This window comes from Thamnophis elegans, chromosome 2 (genome assembly GCF_009769535.1).
Source record: "Thamnophis elegans isolate rThaEle1 chromosome 2, rThaEle1.pri, whole genome shotgun sequence".
NCBI lineage: Eukaryota > Metazoa > Chordata > Lepidosauria > Squamata > Colubridae > Thamnophis > Thamnophis elegans.
The window spans coordinates 56,085,660-56,113,160 of record NC_045542.1 but is presented as its reverse complement, the minus strand read 5'-3'; the positions used below and the strand labels follow the sequence as shown (position 1 = coordinate 56,113,160).

General features: G+C 40.5%; 1 protein-coding gene across 3 annotated transcripts in view; it reads left to right on the top strand.

Annotated features, from left to right (window-relative positions):
- ST6GALNAC2 (ST6 N-acetylgalactosaminide alpha-2,6-sialyltransferase 2) overlaps positions 1–27,501 on the top strand; it is a 57,704-nt gene that overhangs the window by 24,547 nt on the left and 5,656 nt on the right. For 2 of the 3 annotated variants that reach the window (XM_032208522.1, XM_032208520.1), the window contains exons 2-6: positions 7,913–8,005; positions 16,095–16,134; positions 18,419–18,593; positions 26,313–26,478; positions 26,665–26,803. In XM_032208522.1, the coding sequence (XP_032064413.1) occupies positions 7,913–8,005; positions 16,095–16,134; positions 18,419–18,593; positions 26,313–26,478; positions 26,665–26,803 (613 nt within the window). The remainder of the gene's footprint in view (positions 1–7,912; positions 8,006–16,094; positions 16,135–18,418; positions 18,594–26,312; positions 26,479–26,664; positions 26,804–27,501) is intronic. The other variant, XM_032208521.1, reaches the window with a different exon arrangement.

Sequence of the window (27,501 nt, the reverse complement as noted above, 5' to 3'; positions counted from 1 at the left end):
TAAATATCTGTCTGTTAAACCCTTAATTGTCCCTTTTATGCCTCCTTCCTCTATGACACAATTTAAACACATCTCGAATTCTCTCGATTTCCTCTTCCAGCTCTTCTCGTCCCTGCCTCTGTCCGTATCCATATACATATATATACACATACACACATATATATAATGTATATATATATATACACACACACATATACATACACATACATGTTTTATATTCATCCGTGCTCCTCTCATATATGCTCCCGCCTAGATCTCCTGCAAACTCCCTGGATGTATCCTTCCAAACAGTATATTCAGATAACAATTTTACAAACATCAATAAGTTTCCATCTCAAATAAGCTCTCATTCGACCTCTAGTACCCTGCCGTCTACACCACACCTCCCAACTCCATCCGAACTGGGCCGCGATCCAGGAAAATCACCACGATCTCCGCCCTCCTCACCCTGGAAATAAGTCATCAGTAATTTATATAAAAATTCAAAATTATCCATCAAGTCTTTTTAGATCCCATACAATATATCTTCCAAAGAGATCAGCATCAGTTCTTTCAGCCTTAATGTCTCTTCATCGTTATACAACTATACCATTTTATGCAAAACAAAAGTCACAAAATATTGACCAAGTTCAAAGTTAAGCAAATATTTTGGATCAGTTAATTTAATATAATTTTCTACAGAGAAGTTATGTCGTTTTTGAGCCTGTTTGATATAGCAAGATGTTTACTTTCTCTTTTATAATGGTTTCGTAGATATCTCCTTAATCAATGGCTGATACTATAGATGTTGCTGCGATCCACCTTATTTTCCATTCGTCTGGGAGCACGGCTAGGTCCTTGTTCTCTGGTCTTCTGCTCTTCGGGAGGGGGAAAGCTTATACTTCCTGTCTTGTGATTGTGTGTTTTGTTGTTTCTCTTGTCCTTCTCTTTGTCTTTCTCCGGGTCCAGGTGGTTCAGGATGTCCCGCCTTTAGGGTCTTATAATAAAAATCTCGGGCTTCCCATACAGAGTTGAGACGATATTTTTGCTCACCGAATGTAATTATAATACCAAATGGCGCATCCCATCTATACTGTATTTGACGATTTCTGAGTTCTTAACTAAAAAACCATAGTCTCACATTTGGGGTGGTATTTCCTTGAAACAATCAAGTCCTGTCCGTCAATTCGCAGCCTGTATTATAAAACTTTTGTAATATCGCATTTCTGGATTCTATGTAGCAAAATATATAACTACATCTTCGGAAGCTGTCTCTGTTTCGCCACCACGAATTATGACGGTAGATTTTTTGGATCTGCCAATCACAGTTGAGTCCCGGACTTCCCACCAACGACTGAAAGCCTCTGAAAAAATCTGTTTCAAGTTCTCCTGTTCGTTTTCACGCAATCCCCTACCTCTTAATGCAAGCTCCATCTTTTTGTAATTTGTCATAACAAGTTGTTTTTTCTGCGTTTTCAACTTTCTGTTGCAGCACTTCAATTTAGTTGTCAGGTTGGTGTTGGCTTCCTCCAGGAGCTCCAACTTATCTTCCATTCCAGCAACATAATCTGTCAATACAGTTACAAGTCCTACCATATCCTCCTTTGTTTTGAGCAATCTTGGTATCAAGCTTATCACATAAGTCTGTAATAAGTTGCTTCATCTCCTCTCTAAATTCTTTCAGAGTCTCGAAAGAAATTTTTTCGTTAACAAATCTCCAGTAGGGGGCGTAGAAGGTAAGGGCTGCGACTTTGTAGCAAATGCCTGAGATGTATTGCTAAGAGGATGTCTCCCCAACTTTGATTTTGGTGCCATTATAGAAAGGAAGCAAACAAAGTCTCTGCTCGCGTTGATTTCAGATAATATAATTTCAGTAATTTTTTAGAGGTTGATAAGAAAAGATCTTCAAGGGGGCTAATAAATTGTGAGAAATTATTCCTTTGATTCTGTGCCAGGAAGTTGGAGATATATCGTTATAGCAAATGCGGAAGCTAAAAAGTCCCATTTTAAAACAATTAAACAAAGGAGTTTTTATAACATTGAAGCTGGTATTTGATAGAAAAAAAATAAAGAAAAGTTCACAGGTTTGGTCTCTGCTTGTATTTATTTTCAATGGCTTAGTTTCAAAAGAATGTCCTGAGGGGGGGGGGGTTCCTCGCCTTGAGCTGAAAAAAAACAGCTGAGAAGATCTGGCCGGAGTAAATGACTCAGCTTAAGGTGATCCTCCTTCTCGTTTACAGCCAAAAAAAAAAAAACTGCAAACTACAAAGAAGGATCTAACCGACTGGGTCCCCTCCCTGCTTTTTTCTTGCCTGAAAAAAGAGATATCTATAGATGTTAAGTAGATATACGAACCAGAACTCTGGGGGCAGCTCAGTTAAGCTGCCGATGACGGCGAGCCCCTCCCCCGGACGTCAAGTTCACTTAGTGATCTTTTCAAAGTTACGACAGTGAAAAAGTTAATTATGACCATTTGGCAGATTTATAACCATTGCAGCATCTCAAGGTTACGTGATTTTTCTGATGCTGACAACTGATTCACATTTATGATGGTGGCAGTGTCCCTGGATCGTGTGATCCCCCTTTTCCGACCTTTTGGCAAGCAAAGTCAATGGGGAAGCAGATTCACTTAACAACCGGGTCACTAATTTAACAACTGAAACAATTCACTTAACAAATGTAGCAAGAAAAGTCTTAAAATGGGCAAAACTTAACTTTAAAAATTCTCACTTCGCCCAGCATAAATTCTGGACTGAATTGTGGTTGTAAGTTGAGGACTATCTTTAATTTTATTATTCTGTAGTAGTGTAAAATATTGGTGGAGAATTAAATGCCATTCGTTTTTTTATTACTCTATCCAATCTGTCAAGCACAATGATTTACAGCTTTCATGTGGCAATATATGAATGTCTATAGGATTGTAGACTTTTGTTGCTGGCCTGAATGGGGTGGGGTGGGGTGGGAGGGTAATCAATGGTGACAAACCTGGTAGGCATAACTGGGGTTATCAAAGCCTTACCTCTTTGAATGGTGTGCATGCAACTCACATATAAAAGGAGCAGGGCTTTGATCACTTGATTCTACCAATCACTTTGACACTGTCGATATTCTCTACTGACGCCCCTGGCTCTGATGTCCGTAATCAGGGAATGGGCTATTGAATAATAATTAACATTGTTATTAGCAATCAGGTCTCACCAAAGCTAAAAAGGAGTTGAATGCTAAGCACGCTATTTGATGCTAATACTAAGAGTGAGCAATGCTGTGCAGCTGGACATGAGAATTCTGTTCACATGCATTGTGGTTTAGTGTTTCTGCAGAATGCAAAATCTCAGATCCAGAGAACCTGACTTGCTTCTCAGAGTGTTGTCTATGGAGATTCTCAAGTCATCCAGGTCCTGCTTGTCCCAAACGTGCTTTTTCAACACGCAACTGGACTTTCTTTTGAAGACGTTTTGCTTCTCATCCAAGAAACTTCCTCAGCTCTTCTTCCCACCATCCAGTCAGAGCTGAAAAAGCTTCTTGGATGAGAAGTGAAACGTCATTAAAGAAAAAACAAAGACCAGTTGCCTCTGAAAAAAGCACCTTTGCGATTCGCAGATTGTTGTGTTTGTATGTTGCAATAATGCTGCCAGACAGCGTTATCGGCTTTGCCAGTTCTGTGTTTAAGTCTGTGTTCTTCTACAGGCAATCAGTGATGCCTGAGCTGAGAATATCAATTATTTGGGTGATGGAGAGCAGTGGTGGGGTGCAAAACTTACTGAATCAGGATTGACGTCTCCCCTTTGTTTTTTATCCTTTTCAGCATGATGAAGAGTGCAAGGCTTTAATTCTGCAACTTACCGTATTTTTGGAGTATAAGATGCACTGGAGTATAAGATGCACCTTAGTTTTTGGGGAGGAAATAGGGGAAAAAATCCTGCCTACCAGGTATTCATCTGGCTAGCATCCTTAGTCTGGTCAGCTTCAGCACATAAGTTTGCTGGTTTTGAGCACGCACCTGGTTGGGATAAAAAACAGCTTGTAAGCACAGCTGATTGTTGGAGAGAAAAGCAATGAGAAAAGCAGGGGAAGCCGGAAGATCACTTCACTCACTAGCGCCTCATTAGAGCTGAAAAACAGCTTCTAAAGGACAGCTGATCATCAGAGGAAGCAGCAATGAGAAAAACAAACAAAGCACAGAAGATCGCTTTGCTCATTAGCGCCTCATTAGAGCTGAAAAATAGCTTCGTAAAAAGCTACATTCGGAGTATAAGACATATCCAAATTTTCAGCCTCTTTAGTAGGTAAAAAGTGTGTCTTATACCTGAAAAATATGCTATGGTACTATCCCATATTAGTAGGTGATTGTGCAGGACAGAAAACTTGGTTAGTTATGGCTTGAGAGATGTGGTTTGTAAATTTCATGGCCTAATGGCATAATGACTTTTTGTGGTAACTGACATTCTACACCTCTTTTATAAGTAGCCTCCCATGTTAACTTTTGTATGGCATGCCTTTTAAGAGGTGAATTTCATTATTATTTTTTAAATTCCACAATACTTTTTTTATAAACTGCTTCAGGAATGTGTGCTATGAGAAGCAGCATATAAATACTTTTGTCAAAAAAAAATCAGTAACAAGCTTCTTTCCTGTCATATCTGCAACCTCAGGAAAATTTACCTTTGAATGTAAATTGTTAAAATTGACGTGTTTCAGATTGTTTCTCAACAGTTGTGCATGCCGTTTTTGTGAACTTGGGAAGTCCTTGGCAAGTTCCAATCATGATTAGAAAGGGAGGCTTGTAAACTTAATGTTCTTTAAAGGGCATTACTGCGAGAAAGTATGTTGAGAAAGAGTTACCCTGTGGTAAGATAGGTAGCCAATAAATAGAATACATAAATAAGATGGTTGATGCCGTCATCTCCCGGGGCTCAATCCTACCGGAAACTACTGTCCTGTAGTCTGCTTGGAAGGAGTAGCTGGAGTACTTATACAGGCGTTCTCCTTTCCTTTCCTTTTCTGGAGAAGTTCTGTCTAATCTATCATAGAGAAGGACTACAGGTAGCCCTTGACTTACGGCCACAATAGAGCCCAAAACGTCTGGTCCTAAGCAAGACAGTTGTTAAATGACTTTGATTACCTTTTTTGCCACAGTTGTTAAATAAACCACTGTAATTGTTAAATAAATCTGGCTTCCCACATTGACTTTGTCAGAAGCCAGCTAGGAAGGTTACAAATGCTGATCACATGACCCCCGGGACAATGCAGCTGTCATAAATGTATTGCTAAGCACCCATATTTTGATCAGGTGCCCATCGGGATGCTGCAACAGTTGTAAATGTGAAAACCAGTCATAAGTCACTTTGTTCACTGCTGTTGTAACTTCGAATGGTCACTAAATGAATACTTTTAATTGAGCACTATGTGTATGCCAGCAATACCAGAAGCCTGTCAGTGGCCACTTTCCAGCTCACCAATAGGGTATTGCAGAAAACGTTAATCGGTGAATGTCTCATTCTGAGCTGTTCAGTTCTCAGAGCAAGAAAAACACAATCCCTTCCCCCCCCCCACTTCATTTAGAAAGAAAATTGAGTTAATTAGCTGCTCTGATATGTTCAAATGTACTACGTGCATTTGTCTGTAAATGTCTATGTTTATTTGCTATAAATGAGAGGCCATCACGTTCCCATTCCTTTGTAGCACTTAAAAGCTTCCTGGAAGTTGTGATGATGAAAGAGAGAATGCTGGTAATTGTACAATCAAATGATTTCCCCAGTGACACTAATAGGGGTTGCATTTTTTTTATAGTGGAGATAAGTCTAAATCAGGGATGTGCAACCATTTGACTTGCCTGGGCCACACTGAATGAAGAGGAATTGTCTTGGGCCACATATAAATATGTAGTTGATGTATAGAAATCACCTATTCATGTTAAAGGTTACATTCTTGTGGGCCCGCATTACTGGCTGTCCATGGCAACGTTGTGGCGGGCCATGGGCTGGACATGCTTGGTCTAAATAATTCCAACAGGCAAGGTGCCAAATATTGCTAGGGCGAGGGAGAGACTGATATCCCCTCCATACAGAAGGAATTGTTCATACACATATCCCAGACATGGGATCCCCTCCCCTTTTTTTAAAAGCAACTTGGGACAGTGCAGTCAACTGGTCCCTGGCAGAGACAAAGAGGGAATAAAAAGGCCCCATACAAAATTCACTCTAACTTTACATAGGCTAATGGCATATTGAGGAACAGTTGTAAGGATCATCCAAGAGTCAAGCACCCCAATCCATCCTGGCTGCATTTTAATATGGAACCAGCAGAATGGTCTACACTTGCCTGGTTCTTTCCAAAGTAAATTTTTTAAAAGTTAATAGGAAGGGAGACTTGTGAAGCCATCAAGAAACCTTTACAGAGCCTTCTGCAGGATGCTGCACCTGTGTTGACAGTGTGGAAATGGGAGGAGGGAAGAGTTGCCAATGGGAACGACAAAGAGCTCACAAATTCGCAGAGCCTCAACATTACAAATGGAAAAGGTGTGTCAGTAAGAGAGAAATGATTTCAGCTGTACCATAGTTGAGCCAAAATTAATTAGCTTGGTCAGTGATAGTGGCATGGAAACACAGCTCTGGAACAGAGGATTTGAAGAACAAGAAGTGGCATGGAAGCAGCTTGTATTTTGTTTTGATCTGGTCAATTCCATTCCCTCCTTAGCAAAACACTTTATAGACAGCATCAATTGACTTTAGGGAGCCATAGTCAAGGTGAAGTTGACTCAGGCAGGTGTGGTAGATACTAACAAAGTGTTTTTTAGAGTCTAACTAGCTGATAACCCGGCATAGCCCGGGTATGCCTTTTCAGTAGTAGCTCCGACCCTTTGGAACGATCTCCCCGTGGAGATTCGTACCCTCACCACCCTCCAGACCTTCCGCACAGCCCTCAAGATCTGGCTATCCCGTCAGGCCTGGGGTTAAAGATTATAATCCGTCCCAGCCCGAATGATGAATGTTGCTCTATTTTTTAAATTATGTATTGTTCTATACGTCATTGTATGTATCCCCTCCTACATAAGTTGTAAGCCGCCCTGAGTCCCCTCAGGGAAAAGGGCGGCCTATAAATAAACTTATACTATACTATACTACTACTATACTACTATCCCTATCCTACATTAGAGGGAGTCCCCTTGTGGAATACTGTGAAGCCATTACCATGGCAACTCCACTGTGCTGTACAGTAGAAGCCATTGTAAGGCACAACAGGCTGTATCTTAACAGAACCTGAATCCAAAATACACATTATCACTGTCAAAAGTACTGTGACTTGACACAATAGATATAATTCAGTCGTTTTCATTTCAGTGGCCGGGTGTTCTGGAGTTATGCTGTAACACACAGACACACACAGACACCCCCCCCTGAGAGGTGTTAGGGGTATCTTACTCCCACAGTATTTGTTTCCAGAGAGTAAGTCATCTGTGTTCCAAGTTTGGTTGAAATTGCTTGAGGCATTTTCCAGAATTATGCTGGAAAATACACACACACACACACACACACACACACACACACACACATATGTAGGTTTTAGTACATTTTCATGGGTTGCTAGCCACTATCAGATTAATTGTTATTCTATAATTGTTATTCTAAATTACATTTGCATATAGTTTGGAGGAAGGAGATACAGAAACATAATTTGAGAAGGGGGTTGTAAAATGGGAGGTCAGAAATGTATGCAGCTACAGAATAGCATGGCTATTTTTCTAGAAATTTAAACAATATTGCTTATCCAGTGTTTATTTTAATATTACTGCCTCTCTTAATTTAATCCATGCACCAATCCAATGGGGTACAGCTGTACTCCATTGTTGTTCACTGCGAAATGATTTCTAACATCATACAAGCCCTTGTGGGTTGCTTTGGTTAAACTTTCCCTCTTGCCTGTTATTTTCCAGAACACAGCAGCAAGAAATATGGGACCTAGAAGATGCAGACATATTGCAAGATGTAAGAAATCGTGATTTGATTAGAAGAGCCATCATGAAGAGGTTAGGCTTCTCATAGAAATGTGGTTTTCTTCTGATAAAATACCATAGGGTTTCAAACTTATCATTTTGGGATAGCAAGAGCCTGCAGCTCACTTCGTTAGCTAAAACCAGCCTTGCATGTTAAATTTTTGTGATCTTTCTATATGGTTAACTGCTACTGTTCTTGTTGCCAAGAGTGACCCATGTTTGGGTTCCGGTGACGTCATTGGCTATGGCGGCAGGCTTGGAGATTGCTCCGAAGCCGTGCTGACAATCAGGGGGTCTGGCGGCATAGAGAGCTGCCGTTCGCTGTCTTGGAGGGACTCAGCGAAGAATAGAGGTGCTTCTCTGCAGGCGGGGGGAAGTGCAATCTCCTTGGCTAAACAGAGGCTCTGCATTGATCCCAGACTCCTGGAGAGGGACGCGTGAGCTGTCCCAGCCATGATACAGCATTTTTGTCTGGTGTAGGATTTTTTGGAGTGAATCTGGACGCCCTAACTTTTTTGAAGTGTAAGTTGGATTTACTATTTGGTTACTGCATCTCTGGCAATCTTTTTTTTCCTCTTTGATGGGACTTTTAGCGGCAATTAAGACAAACAGGAGTAAATGAACTAACAATTGAAGACGGATTTACATTATAAAGAGTCGTTGAAGGCGGCTTAGGTTGGTGGAAACAGAAGAGGGAAGTTTTTTTTTTTCTACCCAGAGGCATAGCTGACAGTACTCGGCGAATCTGCTTAGCTTGCTATCAAGACCTGTGGAAAACTTTTTTGCTGAGTAACCAGCGAACTTGCCCTGCTTGCTATTAAGACTTTTGGAAAACTTTTGCGCTGAGGCTCCACGTGAGACAGTCAATATTATATCCACCGTGTGCATTGTTTTCTCTTTTCTCCTTTTGGAACTGGTGTTGGACACTTGAAAGGTGAACACTTCAAGTTGAACCTTTTTTCCTTTTTTATTCTCTTCTCTTTGAGGTTTGTTTTTTTCTTTTTTTCTTTTTGTGTTGATGTATTTGCCTCCCCCTCTTTCCTTTCTTCCTGATATGAGCCCCTCCCTGTACCTTTTTTAGACCTTTTATGGGACTATATTTATATATATTTTTTCTGTATAGATAGCAGCAAAATAAGTTGGAACATTGCTCAAACTGGTAGCAGATAGCTTATGAAACAGTGGGATATTCTTAACTTAATTGATATGAGCTGGGCAAAGGTGGGAAAAAAAACCTCGACATTACCTACTCAGCCGTCCCCATCTTCAACTCCTCCAATAACACACAGAACTTTAGACAATATGGCTGGGGTAGAGAAGGCACCCACATTGCAAAGTATACAGACAACTTTGCTATCGATACAAAATAGTATTGCTAGGAATCAAGAGACCACCGAAAAATCCCTGGCCGACATCAAAAATGAAATGGGAGACATGAGGGGTGAACTGAAACAGTTGAATTTACAGCAAAAGGAGATTTGGGCAAAAATGGAGAAACAGGAGGGTCAAATTCAAGAGTTAGGAGTAAAAATGAAGGAAAGAGAAGAGAATATGGCGAGGTGGGAAATGAGGCAGCTACATACTAACAGAAGGTTGGAGGATGAGATTGCTATGTTGGAATTAGAAAAGTCAGCCTTCTTTCTCAGATTTCAAAATATCCCAGAGGAAAGAGGGGAGAAACTGAAAGAAATCATGGTGGAGATGATAGCAGGGATCGCCCAGAAAGAGAAATTGTTGATACAGAGTGACATCGATGACGTATATAGAGTCTACACTTCTTATACTAGGAGACAGAAACTGCCACGTGAAGTGCACGTGAGGTTTACTAAGCGATCCCTGAGGGAAGAAATTTACCAGAAGGCACGTAATCAGAATACCATGTATGCGGGGGAGATGGTCATAGTACTAAAACAGATACCAAGAAGAGTGAGGGAAAGGAGGCAGAAATATCAGGACCTAACAACACAACTGAGGAAACTTCAGGTGATGTATAGGTGGCTTTTCCCAGAAGGGTTATCTTTTCTCTGGCAAGGCCAGAGGTTTCGGATTGAATCATTGCAAGATGCGCAAGACTTTATCGAAAGCCAGTTGAAGAAGGGAACTCAGAATAATGAGGGAGAATTGGACAATAAAAGCCAAGGAGAAGAGCGAAAGAATAGTGTCCCGGGAGATGAGAAAGGGGGAAATGAGAAACAAAGCAGAGATGAGAGACCGCAAACGAGGCAGACAACAAAAGCTAAAGCCTTAAACAAATAAACATGGCGGATGAACTTCGCCTAATTTCCTTAAATATAAATGGTTTGAATTCACTAAGAAAGAGAAATAAATACTGAATGCTTTACGGAAAAAGAATTGTGATTTGACATGCTTGCAAGAAGTACATATAGCGAACCACCAGCAAAATGTGTTGTATTACCCCCGGCTGGGTATTATGTATACAAGCTTAGCAGATGAAAAGAAAAGGGGCATTGTGTTGTATGTTAAAGACCATATCGATTCTAAATTGGTGTATACGGATGGGGAGGGTAGAATCTTAATGGTCGAATTGAAATTTGGTCGATATAAAATCTTGCTGGTGGCTATATACGCACCGAATGACAACCAAAGTACCTTCTTCAGAAGGTTACATTTAAAAATTGCAGAGTTAGGCTATGATCATATTTGTGTGGTGGGTGACTATAACGCAGTGGCAGATAGGACAATGGACTACAACCCAGGAAACATCCAAAAGGGGGGGAAATTAAGAGAAAGGAGGAGAGTTCTCCCCAAAACCTTTGAAGACATGAGGGAGGAATATGAATTAAAGGATGTATGGCGTGAACTCCACCCACAGAAACAACAATTTACTTTTTTTTCACATAGACACCAATCCTGTTCTAGGATCGACATGGCCTGGTTGACACCAGAAATTGGGGACTTGATTAAGGAAGCAGCAATTGAGGTCAACACTTGGGCCGATCACAATCCACTCTTATTGGTGTGGAAGGGAGTAAGGCAGGGGAGGAAGAGAAGGTGGATGATGAATACAGAGATAGTGAAAGAACAAGAATTTCAGCAAATGTTTAAAAGGGAAATGAGGTTTTTTTTTGAAGAAAATAGGAAAGGAGTAACCCCACAAATACTTTGGGATACGGCCAAGGCTTATATGAGAGGCCTAGCTATTAAACATACAATAGGTACCCACAAGAAAAAATTAGAAGAGAGGGCAAAATGGGTAACTAAACTGGAGGTGGTAGAAAAAGCCTTGCAACAGAACCCACTAGACGATAGGAAAAAAGAAGAAATGGCTAGAATTAAGCATGGGATCTCTCTTTTAGACCAGGAGGATGTCACTCGAAAACTTAGGGGGATTAAGCAAAACTTTTTTGAGCATGCCAACAAACCGGGTCGCTGGCTCTCTTATAGACTTCGAAAAGAAAGAGAGAGCAGACGTATAGCTCAACTGCAGAATAGTAAAGGGGAATTAGTAGAAACCAAGGGGGAGAAACAGGAAATTATCCAAGGCTTTTTCAGCAACTATATAGTAGGGAAGAAGTTTCTGAGGTCCAAATTAAGGAATTTTTAGATAATGCAAATCTACCCAAGATTTCAAATGAAGCAAAAGGGGTACTGAACCAAAAGATAACATTAGAGGAACTAGAAAAGGCAGTTAAAAAAATGGGAAACAACAAAACTCCGGGCATGGATGGTTTGCCAGTTGAAATCTATAAATCTTTTTTGGAAATTTTAGGACAAGAGATGATAGCAATATTTAATGCTGTCTTGACGGATTCTATTGCACCGAAATCATGGGCTGAGGCTTATATAACCCTTTTGCCTAAAGTTGGAGCTGACCGTACCCAAATTAAAAACTATAGGCCCATTTCACTTTTGAATGTGGATTATAAAATCTTTGCAGCTATATTGGCAGATAGACTCAAATTTTTCCTTAACAAATTTATACACCCTGATCAGAACGGCTTCCTGCCGTCAAGGCATTTGAAAGACAATGTCAGAATTATTTTGGATGCCTTAGAATATTATGAAGCTCGGCCAGATAAACAAGTGGCCTTTATGTTTCTTGACGCACAAAAGGCTTTTGATCGGGTAAATTGGAATTTTATGTTGTCACAACTAGAAAACATGAAGTTTGGAGAAAGCTTCTTAAATGCAATTCGGGCAATTTATGTACGACAAACCGCGACAATATTGGTAAACGGAGAAGAGGCGGGTGACATTGTGATTGGTAAAGGCACAAGACAAGGATGCCTGCTATCCCCCCTATTGTTTATCCTCACATTAGAACCCCTTCTTAGAATAGTGAGAAGCGATACACAAATTAAAGGGTTACGAGCTAAAGCTCAGGAATTTAAGGTCCAGGCTTTCGCCGATGACCTTGTTTTTATCCTGGAGGACCCTATGGCGTCTGGGATACAACTTTTACGTAAAATAGAGGAGTACGGCAGGATAGCGGGGCTACGTATAAACAAAGAGAAGACAAAACTGTTAATTAAAAATATGACTCTGAACCAGAAAAGGGAAGTACAAAGCCTGTTAGGGATCAACATGGCCCACAAAGTACAATATTTGGGAATTTGGCTGACGGAGAGATGTTCCTCTATCAAGGTAGATAACTATATGAAATTGCTACAACAGGTATCCAAAGATATGACTAATTGGAGTAGCAAACAATTATCTCTGATGGGCAGGATTGCGACAGTCAAGACATATGTATTACCAAAATTTTTGTTTTTGTTTCAAACGGCACCAACTAAATTGGACAAAAATTTTTTTAAATCCTTGGAGACAATAGTGACACAGTTTATATGGCAAGGCAAGAAAGCACGAATTAAAGCCCAAACTTTGCAAAAACGCAGAGAACTGGGAGGCTTCGGAGTACCCAACTGGGAAGCATATTATAACGCAGCAATCATGACATGGGTGAAAGATTGGGTGATGTTGAATAGAAGGCGCCTATTGGCTATAGAGGGACATGACCTCCCCCAGGGATGGCATGCCTCCCTCTGGCAAGAAAGAGACACCCCCCATAGGTACTTCATGGGACATTATATTCGGAAGATTTTGATGGGGGTCTGGGAAAAAATGAGGAAAAAATATTATCTTAGGGTTCCGTGTTGGTTGGCACCATTAGAGGCCTTAACGCATCCGAGTTTATTTAATTGGACAAGAAACATAACATATAAAGATATCATGACAGAAGAGGGCAACATGAAAACAAAAATGGAATTAGAGCAACAGGGAAGGAATTTGGAATGGTGGGAATATTTACAGGTTAGAAACAAGTTTAAAAGTGATAAGGCACGTTTCGGGATCTACCCAAACCCTCAGGGGCTAGATAAGATTTTGTTTGGTGGAGACAAGAAAATGTTATCGAAGATCTTCCAATTTTTGACCTGCCAAGATACTAATGAAGAGATGGACAAAAGCCTTCTAATAGTATGGGAGAGAAACCTAGGTTATGAAATTGAAATGGGCAAATGGTGGGAGCTATGGAGTAAGACCATTAAACTTACAACATCCACTGCATTCAAAGAAAACATATACAAGATGGTTTATAGGTGGCACTTCCCCCCAACGAGGTTAGCCAAGATGTTTCCTGGGTTATCTCCATTGTGTTGGAAATGTGGAAGAAAGGAGGGCACATTCTATCATATTTGGTGGTCCTGTACTGAGGCCACGAAATATTGGAAAAGGATTAAAAAATGGTTAAAAGAGGTTACCGGGGCAAACATTGAATGGAGACCTGAGAACCTGTTACTAAGCATCAAACCAGATAACATAAGCAGTTCAATATGGCACTTGAGCCTGCATATAATTGTGGCTGCAAGAATAACCTATGCACAATCTTGGAAATCCACCACTATACCGTCGGAAGATGCTATAATTAAAAAGATCTACGAATGTGCAGAAATGGACAGAATGACGGGCTGGCTGAGAGACAAAGGAGAAACAGAACATTATCTTAGCTGGAACCTATGGTATATGTGGGCGACTAGGAGAACAGCAGGGACTTAAAATGGGGAAAGTTAACGTAGGTACCGTAATAGATCCCTGAATCTTGCAATGAGAAGATGTGGCTTAGAGACCTAATAATGAGGAAAGAAAGAAAAAATTGGGCTGTGAATGACTGTCACCGTGGGGGGGGAGGGGGGTTGTATGTTTAAAACGGCATTTGTATCTGTATGTTTTACTCTATATTGTTATGTATGATTTGTCTTGCTTATGTCGTTGTATTTATGTTGTTGTATTTTTCTTCTTGTTTTTTAAAGGTAATAATGTTTAATAAAAATTATATTTAAAAAAAAAAAGAGTGACCCATGTTTGTCCTTAGAAATTGATGATCAAGAATTGTTTCTGTTGGAGTAAATACACAAATACGTTATGGAGGCAAGGCATGCTTTCAATAGCTGATCTGATAGAAATCTACAGAATTACACAATTGTATTTCATATTTACTCTCAGAATGCTCTGGACAATTTTAAAGGCTGAAGCCACAGATCAGTTTCCAGTTTAAACTAAACAAACTAACAAGCAAACTAAAACTGGAGGAGAGGGAGAAGGCAATTTTCAGGACCTAATCCAAAGCATAAACCTTTTGGCAATCAACCAACTGGTAAGAAAGAAAGGGAACTCCGCTACGAAGCAGGAGATGTAGGAAGCAAACCAGTGGTGGGATTCATTTTTTTAAATTACTACTTCTGTGGGCTTGGCTTGGTGGGTGTGGCATGGCTTGGTGGGTGTGGCAAGGGAAGGGTACTGTAAAATCTCCACACACCCCCACTCCAGGGGAGGGGTTATTGCACAATCCCCAGTTCCTCCCGACCAGCTGGGACTTGGCAGGCAGAGAATACATAGGGGCAGGGCAAGTCAGAGGTGGTATTTACTGGTTCTCCGAATTACTCAAAATTTCCACTACCGGTTCTCCAGAACTGGTTAGAACCTGCTGAACACCACCTCTGAAGCAAACGGGTCAATTAAAAAGGACTCGGATGCCTATCCACTAACGCTCTAAGTATGAGGAACAAACAGGGTGAATTTGAAGTCCTAGGACATGAGGGCAGATATGACATTGTTGCCATTACCCAAACTTGGAGGGGTGAAACCCATTTCCGGAATGTACTGCTAGAAGGATTTAAATTGTTCAAAAGAAACAGACCTAAAAAAAGAGGAGGTGGAGTTGCATTATATGTAAGAAATAAATATACCTCTAAAAGGATGAAAACCTTCATGAATGCATGTGAGTTAATATAAAAGGAATGACATTGCCGTAAGTGTTTACCAAAAACCACCCAGCCAAACACAGAAAATAGATGAACTTTCTGCTAATAAATTAGTTAGATGTTCAGGAAATATACCACAATAATAATGGGAGACTTTTAACTACCCTGACATCAAAATAGCAATAATAGCAATAGCAGTAGACTTATATACCGCTTCATAGGCCTTTCAGGCCTCTCTAAGCGGTTTACAGAGAGTCAGCATATTGCCCCCAACAATCTGGGTCCTCATTTTACCCACCTCGGAAGGATGGAAGGCTGAGTCAACCCTGAGCCGGTGAGATTTGAACCGCTGACCTGCTGATCTAGCAGTAGCCTGCAGTGCTGCATTTAACCACTGCGCCACCTTGGCTCTAAAAGGGAGACAAACTCTGCACCAAGTGGGAGATCAAACAGGTTCCTGATGAATCTGGCAGACAGCTCTTGTCACCCAAAAAGTAGAGGAAGGAACTAGAGGGACAGCTGAACTTCATTCTTAAATGGTTAAATATTCTGGTTGTTCACCTTGGTTTGAGATTACCACAGGTTTCATCTTCGCAAGTACAATGCAAGCAAATGCTGAATGTATATGATTGTCTACTTAAAAATTAACCATTGTGGGGGTGGGGGGAGATAACAAAATGTACCAGTGTGGTGGATTTTCATATTGCCTGTCTTTTAGCCAATGCTTATAACAGGGATGAGAGTGAAATCTAATATTGCTATTTACATGCAGGTCTTTTGATTTGAATTGTAGGAAGCATAACTTCCTCAGAAAATGTTATTGTTTCTGTGAATGCAGAATCCATAGTTTTTGAACAATGAAATGCAAGTTTTACTCCTTTTCCTTGTTATTTTATTTTCAGGAGAAATTCAACGAAAGATGTGTCTAGCCCCAAGGAGAAGGTAACAAGCATATCAGCATATCATGCATATTAAAATATCTTATTTGTCAGTTTGTTGTTTCAGTGATAATGCTCAAATGACCACTTTGATGCATTAGTAACCATTTTTTTTATTATTCTCTGCTATACCTCCTTTAGTATGTACCTCTAGCACTTACTGAAGAAATGAAGGACTTGGGTCCTCTCAGACCCTTGCATATAGGGCTGCATACAGATGTAATTGTACTTTTAAAAATGCATCAGGACAAGGTTCAGCAGCCCATCTGCGTTTAAAAGATAAAGGCCACCCTTTTTAAGAAAGCAAAATCCATATTTTGGACAGAGAGGATGGCTGGCTTGAAAGAGGGGTCAAAGTGGCCATCTATGTCAAAACTGATCAGCCCCTGCTCAACAGAGGGAGAGGCATTTAATGATACTCCTCCTCCATTTTACATGGATGAGATGCTTATTGCCCTATATGGTTCTTTTAACAGCTATCCCTTTTCAGAAATCAAAGTCACATTGGTTATTTCCCGGCATACCTATCTCCAGTCTACCACACAGTCCTTTCAACAGTTCCAAGAAGGCTCCACACCCATTTGCACCACTCAAGGTGACCCTGACACAGATAAACCTCCAAGGGGCCTCAAGGACTTTCTAAAAGAATGCAAATGAATGGAAAGGATTATAAATCCTTCCATTCCGCACCATCCAGTCAGAGCTAAAGAAGCTTCTTGGATGAGAAGCGAAATGTCTTCAAAGAAAAAAAAAACAGAAAGTCCAGTTGCCTCTTGAAAAAGCACCTTTGGAACAACTATGATCTGGATGACTGAGAAACTCCTTAGACACTGGGATAGAATGTACCTTCGTACTGCTAAGTTTGTTCAGGATCCCTGCATAAGAGTCAAGGAGTTCTTTATTTTTCATATCATACGTGACATTATTTTAAAGCAAGAGTTCATCTTCAGCTAGCTTTTTCTTACGTGCTTTAATGATACTCCTCCTCCGTTTTACATGGATGAGATGCTTATTGCCCTATATGGTTCTTTTAACAGCTATCCCTTTTCAGAAATCAAAGTCACATTGGTTATTTCCCAGTTCTTGGGAATTGAGGTGTCAAGCTTGAAAAAAAAAGTTTCTTTTTTATTGTAGGAACTGGGATTAAGATTATTGCTTGCAGTTGAATAATATCAGTCTTATCTCTGTGTTAATTAAGCAGATTAATTAACTTTAAGTATGGGTACGGCCTGGCCTAGACTTGACAACTATTGTCCTTGTAGATTTTAACAAAAAATGAAGGCCAACGATTACTTCTCACATATAAGAAAACTTTGCAAGTAGCAGTAGATACCTACCTTCTTAACTTCATACCAAAGTGAAATAATTCGTTGGGTGATGACTCTGTGTATTGCATGATCTTTCCAATGTGATTTATTCATAAAGTATGGTTCAGCACAACTACAGCACAATGAGTCTAGAATCGATAAACAGTTAATAAATCAGTGCTATTGTTCCTGTACATTTTCACATGATTTAAACACATTCGGAATATTCTCGCATTCTTCTATATACTTTTAAGTATGCAGTATACGTTCTGTATATTTCTGCCTACTTTAAGTGCAGTAGGAGATTTCCAGAGATTAAAAACCAAACTCCTGGACAATCTCAAATACTCTGAATGTGTCAAAATGGAATCTATCTTTTAAAAATTTGATCACTTTATTCTGAATCAAGAGTTGGATTTTCTATTATTTACAACAGAAATTGCATTTGGGGTACAAGTAATCCTCGAGTTACAACCAGAATTGAGCCCCAAATTTATGTTGCTGAGACATTTATTAAGTGGGTTTTGCCCCATTTTACGACTTTTCTTGCTACATTTGTCAAGTGAATTACTGCCATTGTTAAATTAGTCACACGGTTGCTATGCGGATCTGGTTTCCCCATTGACTTTGCTTGTCAGAAGGTCTCAAAAGGGAACCCATAATCATATTGCAATTGTCATAAATATGAGTCAGTTGCCAAGTTTCTGAATTTTGATCACATGGCTATGGGGATACTGGTCATAAGTGTGAAAAACAGTCACAACTCACTTTTTCAATTCCATTGTAACTTTAAACAGTCACTAAACGAACTGTTGTAAATCGAGGACTACTTGAATTATAATATAGGTATGCTATAATATATTTGGACCTGTTGTATGCACATTGCTCTGAATGGCCAGTGAAAGTGGTCTTTCCAAAAAACTATAGATAGATTGCAATGTTTCCTGCCTTTCAAATTTACTCACTTCTAATCTCTCTCAGTCTAGATCATGCCTCTCATCATTAAAATCCAGAGTGAAGCACAATCCCACATTTGAGAAGCAGTTTGATTTTGATATCCCTGTGTTTATGTGGGAGCAGCACTTCACTCCTGAGACTTGGGGGAGACTGAAGGATCGCAGTGTTCCATATGGTTGGCGTGATGTGCCATATCCAGGTATAGACCCATATAGAGCTTTAGTGGTGGAAGATGGGGCTTTGATGAACGTTGTGTCTTGTTGGACCAAATTGTTTGATTATTGGCCTAACCTCATTGCTGCAACAGATGTCAAAAGGGTTAGCAGACAAACCAGTGTTCATGATTCACATAAATTTTTCAAGAGTTTTAAACTTTCCAAATTTACAAGACACAGGGCCAGGAGTTTCATATTATATATTTTCTTCAGGGCATCTCCATTCCCTTTTAGAGATTGCGGGGAGGTCTCTCGTGCATACGCGGGATGGGACACATGGGAGGGTCACGTGCGCATTGCATTATGGTGCAATGCCTTGCCTTATTCAAAAAAAAAACATGTACTTTTAAAAAAATAGATGCATATCAAAATATCAAAATTGATATTTTCATTTGAAATGATATAGATCACAGAGGACTACTATCCCTAACATGCATCAGAGATCATATTAAAGATTTAAACCACTCTTTGTATTAAAGATGAAGTCTGTCATCATCTGTCTTTGCACATGGATGTAGTTTTCTCTTAAATGAGAAGCCAGAGGGGCAATGCTTCTTAACCTTGGCAAGTTTAAACTGTGTGGAGGACAATTCCCAGATTTTCCCAGTCAGCATTAATCACATTTCAAAGTTGACTAGAAACACTGCACAGGGGTCCATGATGAGGCCAGCAGGAAAAGGAAGTTAACACTTTTTATTGCCTGGCTGCCCTAACCAAAAATCCCTCTTCTCAAGAAAAGTTGCAGCTTGAGTCTGTAAGAGCTGCAATATAAAGGATAAGGTTTAGCATCCTGCTGTGTACAAATTCAGATTCAATAACCTTGCAACTTTTTAAAACGTGCAAACAGTGAGTGGAAACATCCAGTGGAACTTCGTGTAGATTAAATAGCAGTGGGGCAAGGTAGACTTGTGCTCATACTAGTTGCAGCTCATGCCCCAACTAAGGATCAAAAGAATGTGACACGTGGATCTCAACATAATGCTTTGCTAAGGTATTGACTATTGCAGTAATGGCTAACCTTTTCAGCACTGAGTGCTCAAATCATGCGTGTGTGCACCCATAATGCAATGCGCACATGACCCTCCCATGTGTCCCATCCCACATATGCACGAGAGACCTCCCCGAATGGCCCCCCATGCATGCAGACACCCCCACCTATAACCCCCTCCCTCAGGGGCATGTGCAACACCCAGTGTGCGCCCCACCCCGTGCATGACGTACATCTCCCACATGTGCCTTGCATACACATGCATGCATAGCAGAGACCTGGCCAGCGGGAGGCATGCGCATACCTCTGTGTGCCCCCTGTGGCATGTGTGACATAGATTCGCCATCACAGTACTATTGGATTCTGGGAATTGCAGAATAGCAGACAGTAGTGACTGGGATGGGTGAATGTGGCTTGTCAAATCAGATGGCTGATGGCTGGTTGTAGCATACAATTGAACCCCTGCACCTTTTGTACACATATTGATCTGTTGATGGGTAATGCTTTGATCACACTGCCCTAGGCATTCCCTTGCCTGTTTTCATCCCCCTGTGGATGCTGCTACTTCTAGATCCATAGACAAGAAATTGGGGGAAACTCTCAAACTGTGTGCTTTTTTTTCTGAGAATTTTTTTTATTGTTTTAGTTAAACAAAAACACACAAAAAAAGAATCGTCTTTCGTTACATCTTGTAGAAAGCGTATCAGTTGGTTACAAATATATTCCATGTGTTTCTTCCACAATTCTTACATATACTTCATTCAAATCAAGTTGTACATTTTAAGTCAAGAAAGAAAAATTATGTATTTTACTATCCCTGTACCACAATTCTCATTTGGTTACCATTATTTAAACATGTTTTTATCTAGAGTAATTTCCATTTAAAGACATAACCACCTACTGGCATTCATTTGCAGTATCAATAGATCTCCAATAACATTACACTTTTATGACATGTTCTAAATCAAATTGTTTATGGTTCCCTAAAATGAGAAAATAATGTGTTCAATACCTCTCTGATGTGAATAAAGCTTATTATTCGGCTTAGGCAAGAAATAAACACGCTACCTTTGATACATTTTAATCTATATATCACAGAGGGATTATAGTACCTCAGCCCGGTGTTGTGAAGATACAAAAATAAAGTTCCCAGCTGAGCAAGTCTTGCTGCTATTTTCTAATGTCCAATTTGACCCAAAATAGATAAAGGGAGCACTATGGTTAGGAATACACCATACCTTTGAAATGTGATCACTGTAGTTTCTGGGCACAAGAGGGAATATACTTTGCTTTACTCTTTATAAGTTCATTTGACTGGAAAAACCTCTTTCTCTACCTACTTGCAGCATCCAAAATTTTGGATTGCTTAGCACCATTTTTGTGTTCATGAAAGCTGTTGTTTTTCTTTAAAGACTGAGTTCTGGGAGGGGAGAAATCGTAATTGGAAATGCTGGTACTATCCATGTCTTATGACATTTGCCTGTATCAAAGATCCCAGTGTCTTTCTGATGAGTAACTTGAAGAAAAAGGCTTTGACACAACCCACTCTATTGTTGCTTTTTACCCAGTGACTTCTGGGAATTATCTTGCTTCCTGCCCCGTGCCCATTCTTAGTTATTTGCCAAATATCTCTGGCTCATGCCCTGCATCTCTCAGACGGGAGTGAGCAAGGGGCACACTTTGAATGAAGGAGAAGTGAAGCAGCGTAGGACTAAACTAGAGATAGACAACTTTAGGGAGAACATGTGAGAATCCCCAGTGTGTCTGGACCTAGAACTTGGTAAAAGGATTATTTGCAAGGTTGCTACTTTCCCAGACATTTCTTGTGTAAAAGTTATTTGTGACTGATGTACAACAAAAAGAGGTAGCCCCAGTGCCAAGAAAGAGTAGGAAAGAACAAAGAAATACTTTTCACCACCACTCCTTGCAGGACCTCATGCTAATTCAAAAGGAATTATTAAAGCAGTAAAGCTGAAGTTCCGCGCCTGACATTTTAGAAGCAGGAGTGGAACCATTAATCATTTTTGAGACATATAATTCATCAAAGAATTCAGACTTAAAAAGATTCCTGACACAAAAAGACTGTTCATAGTGGACATCAGTATATCTTTGCTTTAGTAAAAATAGTACTACTTATGTTCATTAAATATGCTCAAACTGTGTTGTTCAGTATGCAACATAGATATATCTGTATAATATACATTCATGGATGTCTTGTAGGGTCACATAGGAATTAAGTGTTCATTTCAATTATGACTCACACCATCATTCCTAAACTACTTCAATATTACAGGATAAGAGAGTTGGAAGGGACCTTGGAGGTCTTCTAGTCTAACCTGGCTCAAGCAGGAGACCCCATATTCTTTCAGACAAATTCTTAAAAATCTCCAGTGATGGGGACAACTTCCAGAGGCAAACTGATCTACTGATTAATTGTTCTGTCAGGAAATTTCTCCTTACTTCTAGGTTGGTTCTCTCCTTGATTAGTTTCCATTCTTTGCTTCTTGTCCTGCCTTCTGATGCTTTGGAGAATAGGTTGCCCTCTCCCTTCTTGTGGAAGCTTCTCAAATATTGGAACACTGCTAAAATGTCACCCCTATTCCTTCTTTTCACTAGACTAGAGACACCCAATTCTTGCAATGTTCTTCCTTTTTTTTTAACCTCCAGACCCCTAATCATCTCTGTTGTTGTTCTCTGCACTCTTTCTAAATCTCAACATCTTTTTTGTATTATGTTGACCAAAACTGGATGCAAGATTCCAAGTGTGGCCTTACCAAGACATTATAAAGTGGTATTAATACCTCCTGTGATCTTGATTCTATCCCTCTGTTTATGCAGCCTAGAACTGTGTTAGCTTTTTTGACAGTTGCAGCACACTGCTGGCTCATATTTAAATGATTGTTCACTAAGACTCCTAGATTGCTTTCACTGTTACTGTTATTGAGCCAGGTACCATCCATTTTGTATTCGGGCATTTGTTTTTTCTTGCCTAAGTGTAAACTTTAACTTTTCTGCACATTTCTCTCCATGTATATATGGTATATATACCATATATGGTGTGTGTGTGTGTGTGTGTGTATTTGTTTGTGTGTGTGTGTGTGTGTGTGTGTGTATGTATGTATGTTTAGGTTTAGGTTTAGGTTTAGGTAGTTTATTTATATGCCGCCCTTTTCCCTGGGGGGACTCAGGGCGGCTCACAGTTCGGAAGGAAGGGAGGACAAACAGATTAAACACATAAGACAGTACATCATTAAAAGCACGACATTCATACAATTCGGGTGGGTTGCGGTCTTTAGCCCCAGGCCTGTCGGGACAGCCAGGTTTTAAGGGCTATGCGGAAGGTCTGAAGGGTGGTGAGGGTACGAATCTCCACGGGGAGATCGTTCCATAGGGTCGGAGCTGCCACTGAGAAAGCTCTCCTCCGCGTGGTTGCCAGTCTACACTGACCGGCTGATGGGACTCGGAGGAGGCCTAATCTATGGGATCTAATTGGTCGAGTGGAGGTAATTGGCAGTAGGCGGTCTCTCAAGTACCCAGATCCACTACCATGAAGGGCTTTGTAGGTGACAAGTAGCACCTTGAAGCGTACCCGGAGATCGACAGGTAGCCAGTGCAGCTCGCGGAGGATAGGTGTTATGTGGGTGAAACAAGGTGCACCCACGATCGCTCACGCGGCCGCATTCTGTATGTATGGGCTTAAAGTATGATTGGTTGTGTGGTTGTATCATGATTGGTAGATTGGAATTTGGCAAGATTCTGTAGAGGTGAGCCTATGGAGCTGATTATGGATCTGAGTGGTGTTCCTTCTTTGTGTATCTTGGGGAGGTCATAGAGTTTGGGGCATCTGGAAGATTTCTCTCTGGGGCTGATTCTTCGCTGGATCTCTTCACTGATGGGAGAGGCTTTTATTTTGGATTTGGTGGACCCATAGTAAGCTCCATAGGCTCACCTCTACAGAATCTTGCCAAATTCCTCGCCAAACAACTCCAACCCTACGCAGAATCCATCACCTCACACGTACAAAACTCACTCCACTTCATAGAAACAACAAAGAAACAAAACCTACAACCCAGCGACCTACTTGTGAGCTTTGATGTCATATCCCTCTTCACCCAAGTGCCTATAAAAGAAGCCTTGACAGCTATCCAGAACAAACACAACCCCCTAAGCACATCCTGGATCTGACCAACCACTACCTAACCAAGACATACTTCATCCATAATGGACAAAGATACAAACAGATAGAAGGAGCACCCGTGGGATCATCCCTCTCACCCGTCATCGCAAACTTATACTTGGAACATTTTGGAACTAACGCCTTAGATAAATCTGAACACAAACCCAAACTCTGGCTTAGATATATTGATGACACTTTCATGATTTGGCTACACGGGAAAGAAAAACTGGACAACTTCCTCACACCTCTCAACAGCCTACACCCCAAAATACTATTCACCATGGAAATAGAAGCAAACAACCAACTTCCCTTTCTGGACGTCCTAATCTACAAAAAACCCAATGATTCCCTAGGACACACCATCTACTAGAAAAAAACACACACCAACCACTACTTAAACACACAATCCTATCACCACCCTGCACAGATCAACTCTGTAGCCAAGAGCCTCATCTCCAGACTAGAGAAACATCCCCACAACATGAATAAATGTGACGATACCTCCCGCCTACCAGACATCTGAAAACCAGCCCTAGTCAACAAATGACCCCCCCCCCATCACCACTCAGGTCGTTACAACACAAAAAGAACAACGGACACACAGCCAGCACTTCAACTACACAGGATGATACGAAACAGCCAACCAATCTACAAACATCAACTCCGTCTACCAATCAGGATGCAACTACACGGCCAATCAACCCACTTACAGCAACAAAGCCAGCACTCCACCTCCCCACCAAGATTTATAGAAAGATGGCAGCTCCAACCATGCCTTACTCGCACAAGCACGAAGCCGAAAATACCAGCCTGAAGATGGCAAGTGGGACCTCGCCGAAACGTTGCCAAGACAATCTCAATCTTACACGGGAAAAGACCCGAATACAACAAGACCAGCATACCTACACCAGTGAAAATCTACGAAAACAAACATATATACAAAAACAAACACACACACACATACATACACATACATATACACACATACATACACGTTTGTACGTTGAGTTGTAAAGTTGATATTTGGATAATACTTGAGTCTGTCTGTCTGTCTATCTATATCTATCTATCTATCTATCTATCTATCTATCTATCTATCTATCTATCTATCTATCTATCTATCACCTCAGAAGGATGGAATGCTGAGTCAACTTTGAGCCAGTGAGAATCGAACTGCTGGTACTGCATTCTAACCACTGCATCACAGTGGCTGTATCAATGCAGTCATAAAGTGTAACTACCTAGCTTAGCAACAGCAGTCAATCCCTGAAGTAGTCTTGGCTGTTGTCATTAACTGAATCCTGTTGTTGTTAGGTAAGGCAATTTTCTGCTGGCTTCCTACAACCAAATCAGTGGACAAGCCAGCAGAAAGTTTCAAGTCCCAGGCTGGCAAGCAGATAAATGACTAATTCTGGATGGGATAGGGAGCATGGTGAAGCACTAGAGATGCAGTGTGGGTCGGAGAGCATGTGCAAGGGTGTGTGTGAGAGGCCTGGGTCAGTGAGGATGTGGCACAGGCCAGGCAAGGTACGTGGGGGTGTCTTGGGTGGCTGTGTGGAAACATAGAGGGACTGGGGGAGGGTGTGCAGGTGGGGAAGACTTATCTCAGTGACTTGGTGACCTTCCCTGCTGACTTCCTCTTTGACTTTCTGGGGAAGCCAGTAGGAAAGGTTGCAAACTATGATTGAAAAATACTACAGTTGATCATAAGTAGGAACAGGTTGCCAAGTGCCCTAATTACAAACATGACTGAGGATGCTGAGATGACACAACTCCAAGGACCAGTCATAATGTTCAACGCCATTGTAATTTCAAATGGTTTCTGAATAAATGGTCATAGATTGAGGATTACCTTATAGAGCTCAACGCAATCCATAACCACAAAATGGTCTTTCTCTCCCTCAGATTTAGCTTAAAATGTCCCATTTCCAAATGAGATGAAAGGCGTGGGGGAAAATGGTATAAGTGGTTAGATGATAGAAATAGGAAATAAGAATTTGAGAAATGTAATTTGTATTATAGAAGAAGTAGGAAATAGAGATAAGAATGTAGGAAAAGTAGGATTTGCAAAAGTAGGAAACATTATATAGTAATAGAAGAAGAACAAAGACTGTCTGATACAAAAAACGAAACACAGGCTGATAAGCAAAAGAGTGAGAAATAATAGGACTATAAGTGTAAAATTAGAATGTATTGAGAGGGAAATAGTGTTTACAAAGATCCACTGGTAGATATCTGCTGTAAGAAGGAACACGTAATTCTGATATTATTTGTAAGTGTTGTGTATGTTTTTTGTCAATGTGTATAAGTGTTTATAATAAAAAAAATAAAAAATAAAGGTGTGGGGTCCTCTGAATAGCTTGTATTCAGCTATTGAATTGAGTGTTTTGCTTGTCTCATGGTACTTAATCTCAGGGTAGTTCCCTCTACTTACTTCTCTTGCTGCCTTGAATCTATAGATAGTGTTTTCATTCTCTTGCTAGAGTTGTTGCTCAAACTTTTTCCTAACTTGCATTATTGCATTGTTTTAATCTGCAGTTATTGCATCCACGGTGCAGCTTCTCACTGAGTCTGTCCACAGTCAACTGGTCGATGAAACCAGGTTCCTTAACTGTTGCCTCAGCTGTGCGGTGGTTGGGAATGGAGGAATTTTGAATGGGTCTCGCCAAGGGAAGAAGATAGATGCTCATGATTTTGTCTTCAGGTAGAAACCCTCTTCCTTTGAATGGGACAAAGGCACCATTTTGGGGAGGTTATGGAGATTTAATAAACCCACAAGATCCATGCTCTTAAACTTTCAGAATAAAATCTCAGATTTGAGTTATTTACTTAGTTGTGCCTTGTTGACAACTATAAATTCTTGTGTCTTTGCTTCTGTCGTTCCTTACAGGCTTAACGGGGCAGTCACCAAAGGTTTTGAGGAAGATGTTGGGACAAAGACTTCCTTCTATGGCTTTACCGTGAACACTATGAAGAATTCCCTTGTTGCTTATGCAGAATATGGCTTCACACAGATCCCACAGGGAAAAGTAAAAGCAAACTACATCCTTTTTTTTCAGTTGCAGGATTGAGGAGTCTTTGATGCTTGCTGAGCTTGTTTGTTTTCTTGCAGACGTTTCATTATCCTAACTAGGTAGCATCATCAGTGCTAGTAAGGAGTGCTGTTTGCTGTCAGTTTATATTCTGGTGACTTGCTTGTTTGTGTGGGTAATCTTGGAGTGTTAGGGGTTGGGCTGTTTACTGATGGCTGTTTGTCAATTTCTGCAATGAAACATCTGCAAGAAAACAAGCAAGCTCAGAGAGCACCAAGGACTCCTAAATTTTAACCCTGAACTACAAATATTCTCCTTACTTGCAGGACTAAGATACTATTAACTTCAGTCACATTTGCTTTAATGTGGGTAGCTGGTTTTGCAGATTATTGCCTGTAGAATGCTTTTCAGTCCAGGAAGGTTGAAGGCAGAACAACAAGTCTTTCCAGCTTCACTTTTAAAAATCTTGTATGATTTTCAGTGGTAGGCTTGATGCTAAAACAACATTCCTAAATTAAGTCAGCTATTTAAGCATATGTGAAAGCTTTCAAAAACAATCAAATCATGGCTATACAGTGCCCACTTAAGTATTTATTGTACAAGGAGTAAAAACTGGGAACAGAGATAAAGGTAAAGGTTCCCCTCGCACATATATTCTAGTCATTCCCGACTCTAGGGGGTGGTGCTCATCTCCG